We start from the raw sequence: 14,369 nt of genomic DNA on the forward strand, positions 1-14,369 counted from the left end.
GGTCAAACAACTATCTCTACCAAGGATGAAGGACAGGCCGCATAGACTGAAGGTTGTCAGTGCACATACAGGATTTACTACTCGCTGCTCTGATAAGCAGCTTCAAGTGTACAATATAGATTACAGTGACTTATTTCTGTGTTACTTTCTACAGTGCCTGCTTCAAAATGGAACTTTACCTTCAAAGTCATAGCATGAGAGAATGTATTTTTATGTGCAGAAAGGATTTGAATTTCTTGCTAATCATATTAGCTCCCAGCTGCTATAACAAAGTGACAATTATTTGTGTTCGGCAAGCTTACAAAACTGTTCACTACCTTCCTCTTTACAAACACAGTTATAACTTGAGAAACCACAGTGTTATCTTTGGAAAGAGTCAACCGTCGTAAGTTGGCTGAAATTTCCCTTTGTTAGAATAATAATGAAACATTTGCCATTAACTGTACAGCAATTCACCCTTTCTTTTAATAGTACTTTTCCATAAGTCTTTGGATAGCTTCTATGTGTTACAAATGTAAATATCCAGATTCCAACAAAGTGGATCAAAACGTTGACATTGTACAGCATTATCTTATTAAATTGGTAGAAGGAAATTTCAGTCACGTCAAGACAGCTAACACTGTTTCCAAAGTTTCATTTTTATTGCACAATAAATTATTTCTTAAGAGGAAGGTAATTGTCAGTTTTGAATTCTTGCTTAAAGGGAAATGAACGTCTCCCTCTGCAGTCCTTTGCCGTACTTATAAAAGGAGAATGGAGCATCACAGCTTGCAACACAACAGGATCAGCGGCGCTTGATTCAAAAAGTTTAAGGAGCATGAGTAGATTTTTTTAATCCATTTGCACTTGACTTTTGCACAAATAATTTTTGTCTGCTTTTGAAAGAAATTCTCCATTTGGTCTTAAACAATGAACTTTAACAATTATGAAACCACCAGTGAAAAGGCACGTCTCCACAGCAAGTGCCAGATGGGAGACCAGGAACAAAGACACCAGGTGAGTTTTCAAAGTATCTTCATTGTTGAGGACTAAGGAAAACATGCTTTGTTTTTGAATGAAGATAAATAATTGATATAAATGGTTTTCCAATGGTGGCCTATACTACTTAGTTTTTATATAAACATGCAAAATACAAGCCTTTTTAAAAATTTATAAATCAAGAAAATGTTAATTTTTTTGGCAACAATCAACAAGCAATGGTCAAATATCATAGTGCTTAAGAACACGTATTATATTGCTAATGTGCCTTATGGCAGAGTTTGTGAAATAGAAGATAGTTATAAAGCTGGAGACATTCGGGGTACAACATGCATTGAGCTAGGATTAACAGTCTATGCTTGGCAATATAAGCCCATTTACTCTGGTGTCTTTCAGACGAGAGCCTGCACCTCCCTGATGAAGACCTTCTTTGTGTGCCTGCTGGCCTCCTTTGTGACCATAACGCTTGGGGTCTCCTTAGTTCTCTTCACCCCTTCTCTGAGGCTACCCAATAAGGAGAAACCTGAGGAAAGCAGCAAGCTGCTGAGCTCGAATCCTCCAGTTGACCCCAAATTCAAGTACTTGAATCAGATGGAGAAAACAAAGGTATGAGGCTCATGCTGATTTTAATAGGTCTGACACAAATTTCCTCTTCACAAAAAAATATTGTGTCAATCTTTCATGCTGCATCTTCAGATTTTCAGGTATATTATCCCTGTTTAACCTCTTTATGGTACATTTGTGCTGCTCAATTAGACAGTGTTCTCGGTAGCGTTTTGAATTAGAAGGGGTGTCATTCACATACAGTGGTATACATGATAAAGAGGTCCGAGTGCCTTGATGTTCCGGAGTGAAATGAAACTGAATTATTAACTGTTTGATTAGGAATGTAATGTCACTGAATTCCTGTACATGTTCTCAGCCTTATTTTGGGCAGCAGTCTCCTTTAAGGGGTTTTATCCAGCGCATAAATGATGTTTGTACTTGTAAAAGGGTGAAGCAAATATAGCACAGGTGGTGAGCAAGTCTTAGTTACTAGCTTTGCCAAAGGTGATGCCTAGAACGCTAGGCAGCTTAGAATAGAAAAGCAAAGTGTCCCTGTGTGTTTCTGTATACTAGTATGAGATAGACTGGCATGCTGTACAGAGTCTTGTTCTGTCTTGTGCACTGTGATCCTGGGAGAGGCTCCATGTTACCACTTACCAGGAATAATCATACCAGGAATAAATGGAATAAACATACCAGGAATAAACATAGTTTTGGATGGAGCTAATGAGACTGCCTTTCATTACCAGTATTTCAGAGTTACCTACCGCAGAAAAGATGTGTTGGGTTGTAAAACTTACTTTAGCTCTAGGTCAATACCATTCTCTACTACAATAAATCTAGCACAATAAATGCTGCAGTGCCCTTCAAAAGTTTTGAAACAGTAAAGTGACTTTATTGTAGACTAGCATAATTGAATGCTGATGACTACACTCCAAAACCTAACCCTCTCATCAGATGATGATCAAGATGAGATAAGGTTTTTTCTTTTTGGAAACAGTTGCAACATTTTACCATTAGCTATGAATGTTATTGCATCCCTCAACAACTAGCCCTCCATAAACCTTCATAAACCATCCAAACTGACAACAAGGAGAGGTTAATTCTATGTACAAAGGAGAGCAGACAGAAGAAAAAGTACAAAGTTTTAGATGTTCAACCTTCTTCTGTTTCTTTTTTACTGTCAACATGAAATTAATCTCTAATTGTTCTTTTTCAAGTCTCAGTTTGACGCGGATCCACACTCTCAACTCAGGTTAGGTCATATAATTTGTAGGCAGCATTGCATTTTTCCTCTGGTATTGACACGCTAGTAACATCATTTCACAACACCTTCACAACACCTTACCTTTCCAACATAGTATACATTTCATAAAGATCAAAACAACCAGGTCAGCTGATTAACAATGAGTTTTTTCTCTGTCATACAAATTGTTGAATTTATTCTATTTTTGTCTTTGATGACAGAAATTTGTATTGTCAGGCGGAGTGGTCCAATGGGCAAGGTATCGGAAGAACCCCAAAGACTACGACACCAAAGAAGAGGAGGAGTTTGGCAGCAGTATCAATGCCAATGATGCTAAAATGACCGCCTCCACTTTGTTGATTAAGCCCAATGGGTGTCGTGTTCCCCATTGGCACTTCAATGCTAATGAGCACGGGTTCCTGGCAACGGTAAAATTGATGTTCGCTATGCTGTGAATATTTCCTTGGAGTTAGCTTTATGCTCAATAGACCCCTTTATACAAACAGTGCCAAAGTATGAAGTATCTAAGACACTAATGGCTTAAGTGATAGTGAATGTGCCAGTTCGTCCATTGATCATAGTCAAATTCTTTGACTGAAGAATAAAACAGAATATTTATGCTTGCCTTGCTGAGTTAACTGTTAAAAGTTGGAGGTCAACAATACCTTCAGACACTCAGATGTGTTCTTTAGGTTTTCAAACTTTTAAAGGGTAAAGATTGTATGTTGTGGCATACGTTTGATTTACAGGCCCTCCAAAACCTTCATCATTATCATTTAAATATCTATAGTAAAAGGTAAAGTGCCTCACAATGTTGTCTTTGACAGCAGTTTTAGAAATTAGCAAATAATAGTTGGTGTTGTTTAGCTAGGCCCTTTCATGTGTAGGAAAGCAATACAAAATAAAAACAGGTCTGTCAAGTCTGTCAACAGTATAATAATAATAATTTGGTCATTTTTCATCATAAGCTAATAGCCCAAGAAACAAGTCTTGTCTATTCAGCTGTACAATTCAACACTCTGCTCCAAAGGTACACCCAGCATCCAGACTCAATATAGTCAACTGATAAAAGTGGTACATTCTTAACCTAATATTGTGTTATTCTCTGTATGTTCCTTAGCATACTGTAAATATATCTCACCTATTTTAAGATGAGTAATTTTAAGCTGTGAGGAGTGCTCAACATTGGCCCGTTTCAAGGTCAAAGTACTGAATGATTTGGGGGTGTGCATATTAAAACTTCATTTTTGTGCATAATCTCCTCAGATATTTTGTCAATAATTTTTGAAAGTGTGTGTATGGGGGTGAGGGGGCTGATAGGCAGTTTCTGGTAGGTAAAATGTGTCAATATGAAGGTAAAATAGAATACACTTACAGGAAAAAAAAGCTCAACATTAATTAGATTGTATTATAAAATCTGTCATAACATTGTCACAGGAACATACCTTTTCCATACACAATATCACAATATAACAGTCTGCAAAATCCACAGTGTAGCTAAAAAAACTACCATTGCAATGACAATGTATGCATTTACCCGAACAAAAATAGCATTTAGACTTTTGTTTGACTAAGCAGTTGTACATGAAAAGCTCTTCTCATCTCTAGAGGGGTCGGGCATGGTAGGAATGCAAGTTTTTCCACCGAGTTAGAATGTGTAATGCACCTTGGGACCTCTCTGATCCTGGGTTGACCCACGTTGTTTAAACTGCAGTGTGAAAATGCTTGTATGACCTACTTGACACCATGTCATGACCTGAATTGAAATGTTAGTGAGAAAAGGGGCTCTATAGTATGGACTTTTCTGCAGTCAGAACATTCTCACAGCTGTCTTTTTGTTCTATTTAGTATTACTATATATGATTGGAGGCATTAAAACCTCAACAAATGTTATCAGGTCTAATGCGCATTTGTTGCATTTATACTAGTGCCTCTTGGTATAGTTTCTAGTTGACTGACATGCAGGACCTGCATGATACTTGCAAAGAAGCTCTTGTTGGCTGTTCTTTAATGTCTGACTTTTCTCAGGGAACAGTATGGATCGGTATCCTGGACTCGGCTCCCTTCTCCGTGACGTCTTACAATGTGACGGCTGGGCAGGTCATCTTCCTCCCCAGGAGCACCCTGCACTGGATGAAGTGTGTGGGGCAGGAGGACTGCTTGTTTGTGCTGTTCTTCACCACTCACGAAGAGCTTGTCACCCGTGACGTAGATGACGTGTTTTATGCCACACCGCAGGACATTGCCGCTCGGTCCCTTAAGGTAAGCACGGTGTTCATCGGTGACTTGGCCGATCTCCAGGGTGTTCTCCCTGCCGAATGAAGGTCAGCATGTGTGTCCATTTCAGACCAATTCTGTACACAGTGGGGGGTTTAATATATGTTTAAAATGGGCTGAAGAAGTTCAAGTAGGGAGCTGCGTCAAGTGTAGGCTGCAAAGGAACAGGTAAAGGTTTATTCCACGCTGAAAAGAAAAAAAACACCAGAAGAAGGCTTCACAGCTGAAACATTGTATCTCTTTTCATTTCTTTTCAGCATGGAATAAGCCCTTACCTGTTTAAAATTGGGATGACTATGATAACATCTAATCACTCACACTGTGCAGAAGAAATCATGCCTTGTCCTCCAAAATAAATCTTGTAAATGTAAACAAAACAATGTAACAAATTGGAAATGTATTACATATAAAAATAGATACTGCAAAAAATTGGTTTGTTATCCACCTAGTGGACAATTTGTTTATCTACTAGGTGTGAAAAATTAGAATAATAATAATTGCTTACAACTATATAACACTTTTCTGGACACTCCACTCAAAGCCATTTACAGCTAATGGGGACTCCCCTCCCCCACCACCAATGTACAGCAGCCACCTGGATGATGCAACAGTAGCCATAGTGCACCTGAACACCTGTTTACAGTATAGTGTCCCCCTCCCTATACTGGGGCATTAGGACCCACATGGACTACAGGGTGAGCACCCCCTGCTGGCCCCACTAAGACCTCTTCCAGCAGCAACCTTAGTTTTTCCCAGGAAGTCTCCGATCCTAGTTGTGAGTTGCAGAGTGATATGAACGCTGGCCATTCCCAGAGTTTATTTGACTTCAGTAAATTTTCTATCCTAGTTTAAAGCATGTTTAAATCTAAACCTTTTGCATGACTTGTGTACATGTAATTTTAATTTGTATTATTATATTATATAATTGATATATAATATAGTATTATAATAATTGTATTGTAATATTATTATTGTGTGCTCCTACTGTATGAAAGACCTGCAAAAGTTTGAGTTACTTTTTTTTTATTTCAGCCAGCTGGTGGGGTGGACTTCATCAGGTCCTTTAAGCAACCTGCAGAGAACCAGGCAGTCAACCTTCCTCCCAATCTCAATGAGCTGGTGAGGAAGGCCAGCTATACACAGTCTAGGGACTTCCTTGTGGCAAGATACTTTTATGACCTGAAAGGTAAAAATAAACTTTTTTTCTTTTCCCATTTGGTTAAAAGTTATTTTTTAAAATATATAGATCTAGGTTTCCAATTTATCAGCTTTCAGATGGCCATTTAGAATTTCTATCCCACTGGTGTAGCTCACAATCACTAGAATTTTGCAGCAAATGTCCTCCCACCTCGTTATCGAGTACAATGTTTTTCATGTACAAAACCTACCAGATTGTGCTGAGATGCTATTGAGCCAATTTGAATATTCTTGAGCTCAATGGAAATTTGAAGATGTCCATCATAAATTGCATTGTGTAGTGGGAACCACAATTTCAAAAGGTCCTACATTGCATAACCCAACCAGTTAGTGAGCAATGAAAATAATATAATTTTTCTAGTGGTTTTCAACAGAACAAAAATTTAATCAAATTGATAAGTACTGCCCATCTGAGAGGGAAAATCTGCATTACTGGTCTGAGACCCGGAGTAATTACAACTAAATAGATCAAGCCAACATGTCCAGATATAGTCCTCAAAGGCTGTAATTCAGATTTTAGAGGTTATAAATCACTGAGAACTTGCAATCTAGTTCACTTCAGCAAGCTTATCTCAGTTCAAAAGCAAATTACTCAGATGGAATCAAAACCACATTGCCCTCTGTCCCTGAAGAATAGTTTTCTATGGTCTTCTCAAAAGCGAGATCTTGGGAAGGGAATATGGTAAAATTATGTTTTATTTTAACAAATGTCTTTATAAATTCAACTGGGTTTTGAAGATCAAATGGCACTAATTATCCTGTTGGTTTTAGCTTCCAAGCAGTACAGGTATCCCGGTGGAATCATACAGTGGGCAAGATATACTAAAGACCAGACCGGACTTTCTAGAAACGAAATTATATTTGCTAAATCTCTCAATGAGGTAAGACAGGCTTATAATCAGAGTAATTCATCCTTACTGCTTTCCAAGAAATAGGCAAATATTTATGAACAATAAAAAGATATTACACAATATTCAAAGCTGCATTTGGTGAACACAAATATTATTGGGGAGAGGTAATTCCTCAGAGAATGTAAACAAGGCTTCTGTGAACGTGCAAAAAAACTGTAAACTGTAACAGCTAAAGTGCATTTTTTTCTGTTCTGCTAATTTATTACACTTATGTTAACAGTACCTTTTTTAATTTAATGAGACTACTGTCTCAGACAAAACTGAACATACAATATGAATACAACAGATGGGAGCTGTATGCAACAGGGATTATTCTGCATCACTTTATTTTCATTTTAATTGTTTGATAATGTGGCTCTTTTTAACATAAATCTCTCATATATGATATATTTAATTGTGTAAAAATGGAGGAGTTAAAACATACTAATTGCAGTCTACACAAATGAAAAACAACTGCAAACTGAGAGTGCTTTTTAAATGTGATAAATTAATTCTAATCTGTATCTAATCTAAAAGACAATGAAAAAAGTGCACCATTCATCTGCCCACCAACTGCTAATCACCACTATGTTCATGAACTTATGTATTGAATTTTATTTACAATTATTCTCTCTATAAAATGTTGCTGTAACTGTCAATATGACATTTAAATTAAATTTATATTTGAATTAAAATACGATTACATTTGAATCATTAATTATTCACGATGGTCATTTGTCTATGGTATGTAATGGTGAACTGAAGACCAAATTTTACAATGTGTAACCTAGTGTAAAAAAAAGAGTGCAGAATTTAAGGAGAGGGAGATTTTATTAGATTAATTTGCATGAATTGTAACAGTCAAAACTGCTCAGTATGTATTTAAACTAGTACTAGTAGTGACTAGTACTGTAGTTGCTGTTAAATGATTGTGAAGTGACACAAAGGGTATCCAGTTGACTTCTTGATTGCTGCTCACTCCGAAGTCTCTGAAGTGTCCTTCTTAATTGATCACGTGTGTTACAAGCATCTTCCCTGTAACTCCTTATAACCCATTCTGATACAGGATTACATGTGATCTTCCAGGTTTTATATTTTAGAGTGACTTCCTTCATTTGACCTCACCGTAATGCTTCATTGCCTCTCTAGAAGACATTTGTTTCACTGTAGAGTACATGAACTCAGCTCGGATGAAGTCAGAGGAGAATAGTACAGTGGAAGTAGAATATTCAACTGTCTCATCTTTTAATTTCATGTACTGACTCTCAGCATGAGGACACTGTAACCATTGCTACAATGAGGATCTTCACTAATGGGATGCGGCAACCCCACTATCATTTCAATGCCAATGAAATGGGTTATGTGCTTAGTGGCTGTGGGAAGGTAAGTAAGAAGTAAGGCAGGTGTTGCGAAACTTCCCTTTTGACTTTTTACATCAGGCTGAGACATCAAGCACAGAAGTATTAGATATTTATAAAACAGTTATTTTGAGTATTTGTCTTAATGCCAGTTATGGGAGCCACTGCATGTCATATGTATTTCACAGATCACATTTGCAGTTGTTTGCTGTATCGCAGCTGTTTGCAGTTGTTCTGGAATACGTTTTGCAGCCCTTATAACCCTTATGGCCACTTTTCCAAAGAACATTAAATATTATTACTAGCATGTTAGCTGATTCAGATAATTGAATCAACTTTGTTCTTGTGTGCATTTCTGCATTCTGCTCTCCACATTCCAAACTCAGTTTTAGTCTGTTTATACATATGAAAACAAATATTTCAACTGCAAGTGAAACACGGTTCTAAGTATGGTATTTGGCACTGACCTCTGCTGTAACTCTACAAAATGACTGACTGCCGATATATAGAATTTCAGAGGTATTTTGAATTAATTTAATTCAGCTTAGTTATCTTACGAAGTTATCTTGGCATATTCCAAATAGGAGAGCGCTCTATGTAATTTCCAATCACTTACTGAAATTGTAGTTGGAGATGAGTGTCAGTTATAGGATTATGACCGCAAAGTAATTTGTACTGTGGCTGAAAATATTGATAAATATTAATACATTGATAAACTACCTCAACTCAAGGGAATAACTACACAAGAGGAACTTAAAATATACAAGACAGATGGTGTTTATTATGGTCTTGAGATCTGGGACAGATAAGTTAGTCATATCATCTTTAGAACATAAATAGTTCAACAAGATATTCAGGAATATTTAAATACCTCTTAATATTTATCCAGAGAACAAGAAATTCATATACTAGTACTTTGTAGATGATGAATGCAAAGATTTTAGGTGTAAAATTTATCCTATGCAATGTGTTTCCATTGCAGGTTGGTGTCGTTGGCAGGGATGTGGTTAACTTTGACATTGAGAAGGGGGATGTCTTTTTCTTCCCTCACGGCACTCACCATTACATTAAGAGCACATGTGATGAGGACTTGCTCCTGGTCATTGCATACAGCACTGGCAATGAGGTGAGAAGACATTTGATTACTCTAGCGTCTTACATGAACTGTATTGAATTCTATGTGTGGAACTCCCTTGTATATTTTCAGAGTGTGCCTTTAAGGTAATATGGACCAGAGGTTATGTTTTCTAAAAGAAAGTTTCCAGCCTTTTCTCTTTTCAGGTTTATTTTTTATAGTGATGAGCAGAGAGAAATCCAATCCCCTTTCAGTTTGGAAAGTGATTTCCTTTTTTAGACAGTAGAATTTATCAATAAAACTGAATGTTGATCTCTGGAGTATTGAACTCAACACATCCTTCTCCTAAATCCTACTATTTATCTTTCTCATACCCCTGAGAAGATGAAAGATATTGTATCATTCCCTTAGGATCCATACTAAATGGCTTGCAGCAATGCAAGGGTTTAAAAAGCAATGCCCCTGTCACTTTTGTACGTCAAAACACAAAATAGTATGTCCAATGCTTAGATGTGGCGAATTTGGTCATATATTTTTACAAATAGGAGGATAAGAACGTTGTGAAATTACCAGAAAAAAACTGGAAATTGACTAAGCACGATAATCAATAATTAAAAACAATCATAACCACCACCGAATTGTAAAATATATGCCAAGAACATACTGTACCAAGCAGTTGGTGTAATTACAGTCACCTAAAATCTTTGTTCTCTGCAACAGCTTTGATGAAAAGAGCAATAAATCAGGCACACTCAGTTTGAATCAAATTAATTAAAAGACATACAACACAAAATACAACATACAAATTACTCTACAGTATATGCAAACTAGACATACTGTATGAGATGCCTACATCCGGACTAACCAGAAAAATCTCCAGACTGCTTCCAAGTCTTCAAAGATCCAACATAACACCTATACAGGCCAAAAATAGTTATAAACCTACCTTCTAAACCAAACAGTTCAATGTAGAGTTAAATCTCACTATAAAAGGCTACAAGAAGCTACTGGAGGCTACAAAGCGAGCAGGATACCTACAGTATCTCCTTATCCTAAAAGTGCATCCACTAATGAGGGAGAGTCCGTTTTTACCCCGAGGGATTCTTTATTCAGGAAATCAGAGTTTCCTAAAAACAACAGAACGGCAATAAGGTTCAAATACTTAACTCGTATCTGGTGTTAAAGGCTGATGGGACCTCCCATCTGGCATTGTTTCCTCTCTCACTTCGGGTCTTTCTGTCCATCCCCTGTCCAATCTTCTCTCTGCCTTTTATCCTCTGTTCCTTGGACTGTTGATCACTCTTCATCATTCCCCCAGAACTTAATTAGCCAAGGTAAACCAGAACTGGAAATGTTGACAATAGTTTTCCACCCCCATCTAGCTGTAACATGTTAAAAAACATTTAATAGCCATCTCCTGCAGTCTTGTCTTTGGTGGCAAGTACTGTATACGCTGATAACAACAAACCCTGTCATAAATTACATTCCCTTTAGTATTGTTATGCTACATGAGAATTCAAAATTGGGAACTGTATGACTTGGTGGGGGATGGACAGGTCAGATGCAGTGCAAGAAAAGAAAAATTACATTCTTGTATTATTAATATCTTATTTATTATAAGATTATATTGTATTGTCCATGTTATATTACAAAAAAAGGAAAAACTGTTGTACCTGAGCCTGTGTCATATTTACGGTTACATGTGTTAAAAGCACATATTCTTGATATCCACCACATCTTACCAAACAGTATTCAGAGGAAGGAAAGTACATTACACATTATACACACATTGGTAAAAAAAATATTTTATTTTTCCCTTTGTATTGAACAGTCGGACATATTAGTTGCACTGATATTCATATTTCTCTTGCCATTTTATTGCTGGTTCTAAACTAGAACTACTGCAGTAGTTCAGGTGGGTAGCTGCGTCAGGTACTACAGTGTTAATGAAGTGAAAATATATTTTTTAAATCAACATATGTATAGCACCATACGTTTTACACGATGCATTTACAGCATAGTACTTTATGACATCATAGTATTTTTCAGGAAAGAGTTGTAATTTGTAAGAGAATTACACTGGGCTCCACCTACAATATCTTATTTATATGATTGAGTGTGACAATTTTTACAGTACTATCAATTAGTGAATAAGAAAAAGAAATCCTGATGACTAACAGATTTTCTTTCCTCCTTACCAATACCATAATACTTATTTAGATTATTATTCAGAATAGGAGGGCAAGAAATTCTGCTTTTTAAAGTTGTCTCACAATTTCTATACTGCCTACATTCACAACTACTCTACAATTCAGTTGTGATAAACGTCAAAATGTGCTATTTTTTCCACAGCTGCAAACCTTGGATATGAATATTTACTTCCAGTCCACAGCTGACTTCATCTTAGCCCAGCTTTTCCTGAAGAAACAAGATGAATTCCAGAAAATCCCCACCTTCAAGGAACCCCAAGACATTAACTTGCCATGAAAACTAACTTGCAAAGAGCCCTAAAGACTTTGTTTAGAACAATACATTTGAAGTAATAGACAAGAGCAGAAAAGATCAACAGCCATGCAGTATTGTGTTTTTAATTGCATTTCGAGTGATTTAAAATTAAATTTCCAAGTGTAATTCCAGAAAACCCAGAATGTGATTTGGGTTTTCAAAGCTATGTTAAGAGAGATAAGGAGGTCTACACCTATTAATTTCATGGAATGTTCCCAAATAACATAGCACTATTCTGAGTGATAAAAATCTCAGTACAAGAATAGCAAAATGTCACACTTTAATTAGTCATTTCTACACAGTGCTGTTTTTAGCTTCATCAGATTTATCACCATCATATCAAAGAATGTTTTATTACCTTTTTGGCTATCACAGCTGGATAAGCACAGCCTGTCCTTATAATTCTACATTCATTTGTATTATTCTGTTGCTAATAGTCCAAGCTTTTATTACAGCTGGCGGTGGGCACTAAATGCTTTGCTTATTCCTTGTGTATTTATACTTGTTAAGCAGAGAATATAAGATTAATGAAAGAAAAGGCCTGGTGGTTTTAGAAGCTCAATTACAGGTTGGACTTTGCAGTTCATTATGTTCACTTCTGCTTTTGATCAACAGAAAAATAGCGCTTTGAAACATTTTACCTTGTATCTGCACTTTTCCAGTTGGAATAAAATACGGTATAAATGCATCACTTGTGCATTATTTCCACTAAGCAGAAAACGGTACATAACAACATGAACTTCTCTGTCTCTGGAACTTTAAGAAGAATTATTCAGACACGATGAACCTGATATAGAATGTAACAAACACAAATGCAATTTTTTTTAATTGTGAATTGGCATTAGTTATTTTTCATTATATACACACCCAAACAGGCACAGACAATTTTTAATGTACTCAGCTCCCGGAAAAAAAAGAAAAATCTCCTATATCTACTCAAGAGAGCTTCAGGCACATAGATGTGCTCCTACAACGTGACCAGCTGTGCAGCCATTTTCCATCTGAAACACTGGAGGTTCCACAGCAGATGAACATGGAGGAAGGGCTTGAAGATCAGCTTGCCTTTCACTCACATCAGCCAGTAAGGTGTAGGAAAGCAGTGAGAAGATGAGCAATCCCAAGCTTTCCCACTTTTCAAACTGCCCTAGGTTTGGATTTACAGCCTTGAAAACACAGAGCACAACCTGTGGTCTGAGTCAGCATCTTTACTCATTAAGCCCTGTCAGGAGCCCCCAGAATTATGTTTAATGGGTATTATCAGATTTTACAATGGAACGATGACTTTTATTTCTACTTCAATACACCATCAACAGACTTTGCAGTCTCTCTTGCGGGTTACTAAAACTTTCAAAAGGAAAACTCCTATGTCATGTAGATATTCCATTAGGATTTCTAGAATTTAAAGTCTGCTCCTGTGCTTGGCAGATGCTGTCTCATTATAACACTGTTTTGATAACTAATTATTGTAGTTGCTCTGTTAAACACAAAAGATACAATTATTACTAGTCGTGTACCTAATGCATAGACATGGAGATTTTGGCAATATACTGTATTAATATAAAAGGAGGGTTAAGAAAATGTAGAATCTAGGGTTCTCACTGCCTACGGTTTTCCTACACTTTTACTGGGTGCCCACCGGCTGATGTCAGTGAAAGGCAAGCTGATCTAAATTTAATTTTAAGTACTGTTTAACTACCGTTAATAAGGTGTGTTGCCTATAAAGCAACTTTGGGTGCACACATTCTGAATATATAATTCTATCATTCATAATCAGAACATAAGAACATAAAGCTGTTCCTAACTAGATCATGTCAGGCATGTCATTTATGTCAATGGCATTCCAAAACCACTTGAAAAACATCTCTGACACATGCTTCATTGGGATTAATATGATACTGGGGTAGTTATAAACTGGTGGTTTTTCGGATTTCTCCAGGTTCTCCTGTTTCTCTCCGTAATCCAAAGACATGCTCTCCATGTTAACTACCATCTCCAAATTGCCGTCCGTATGTGTGTGTAATAAATGCATAAATGCTTTGAACTATAGTTCCGCCTTCAGCCTTATAGATGCCAGGCTTTACTCTGGATCACCAAGACCTTCTAAGGATAAAATGGTAACTTAAAATGTGTAGATGGATGATATTGAAGTGAAAGTTAATTTCATACAGGGGCAACGTAAGCACTAAGTTGATATACTAAGAAGTCTAAGCCAGACAATCGGCAATTATTTACAAAAAATAAATATTTACAAAAAAATTAAAAGCAGAGAATATAAAGAATTAAAATGACAGTGGCAA

At 36.7% G+C, this 14,369-nt stretch overlaps 1 protein-coding gene across 1 annotated transcript; it reads left to right on the forward strand.

Moving 5' to 3' along the window:
* The first annotated feature begins 739 nt into the window (after window positions 1-739).
* On the forward strand, window positions 740-12,760 carry LOC107079307 (uncharacterized). The gene is made up of 9 exons (XM_015362329.2): window positions 740-996; window positions 1,375-1,584; window positions 2,992-3,198; window positions 4,799-5,032; window positions 6,080-6,233; window positions 7,016-7,125; window positions 8,404-8,517; window positions 9,475-9,618; window positions 11,920-12,760. Exons 1-9 carry the CDS (start codon window positions 910-912, stop codon window positions 12,052-12,054), a joined length of 1,395 nt encoding a protein of 464 aa, XP_015217815.2. The 5' UTR covers window positions 740-909; the 3' UTR covers window positions 12,055-12,760.
* The last annotated feature ends 1,609 nt before the right edge of the window (window positions 12,761-14,369 follow it).

Source organism: Lepisosteus oculatus, chromosome 3, assembly GCF_040954835.1.
Source record: "Lepisosteus oculatus isolate fLepOcu1 chromosome 3, fLepOcu1.hap2, whole genome shotgun sequence".
Classification (NCBI taxonomy): Eukaryota; Metazoa; Chordata; class Actinopteri; order Semionotiformes; family Lepisosteidae; genus Lepisosteus; species Lepisosteus oculatus.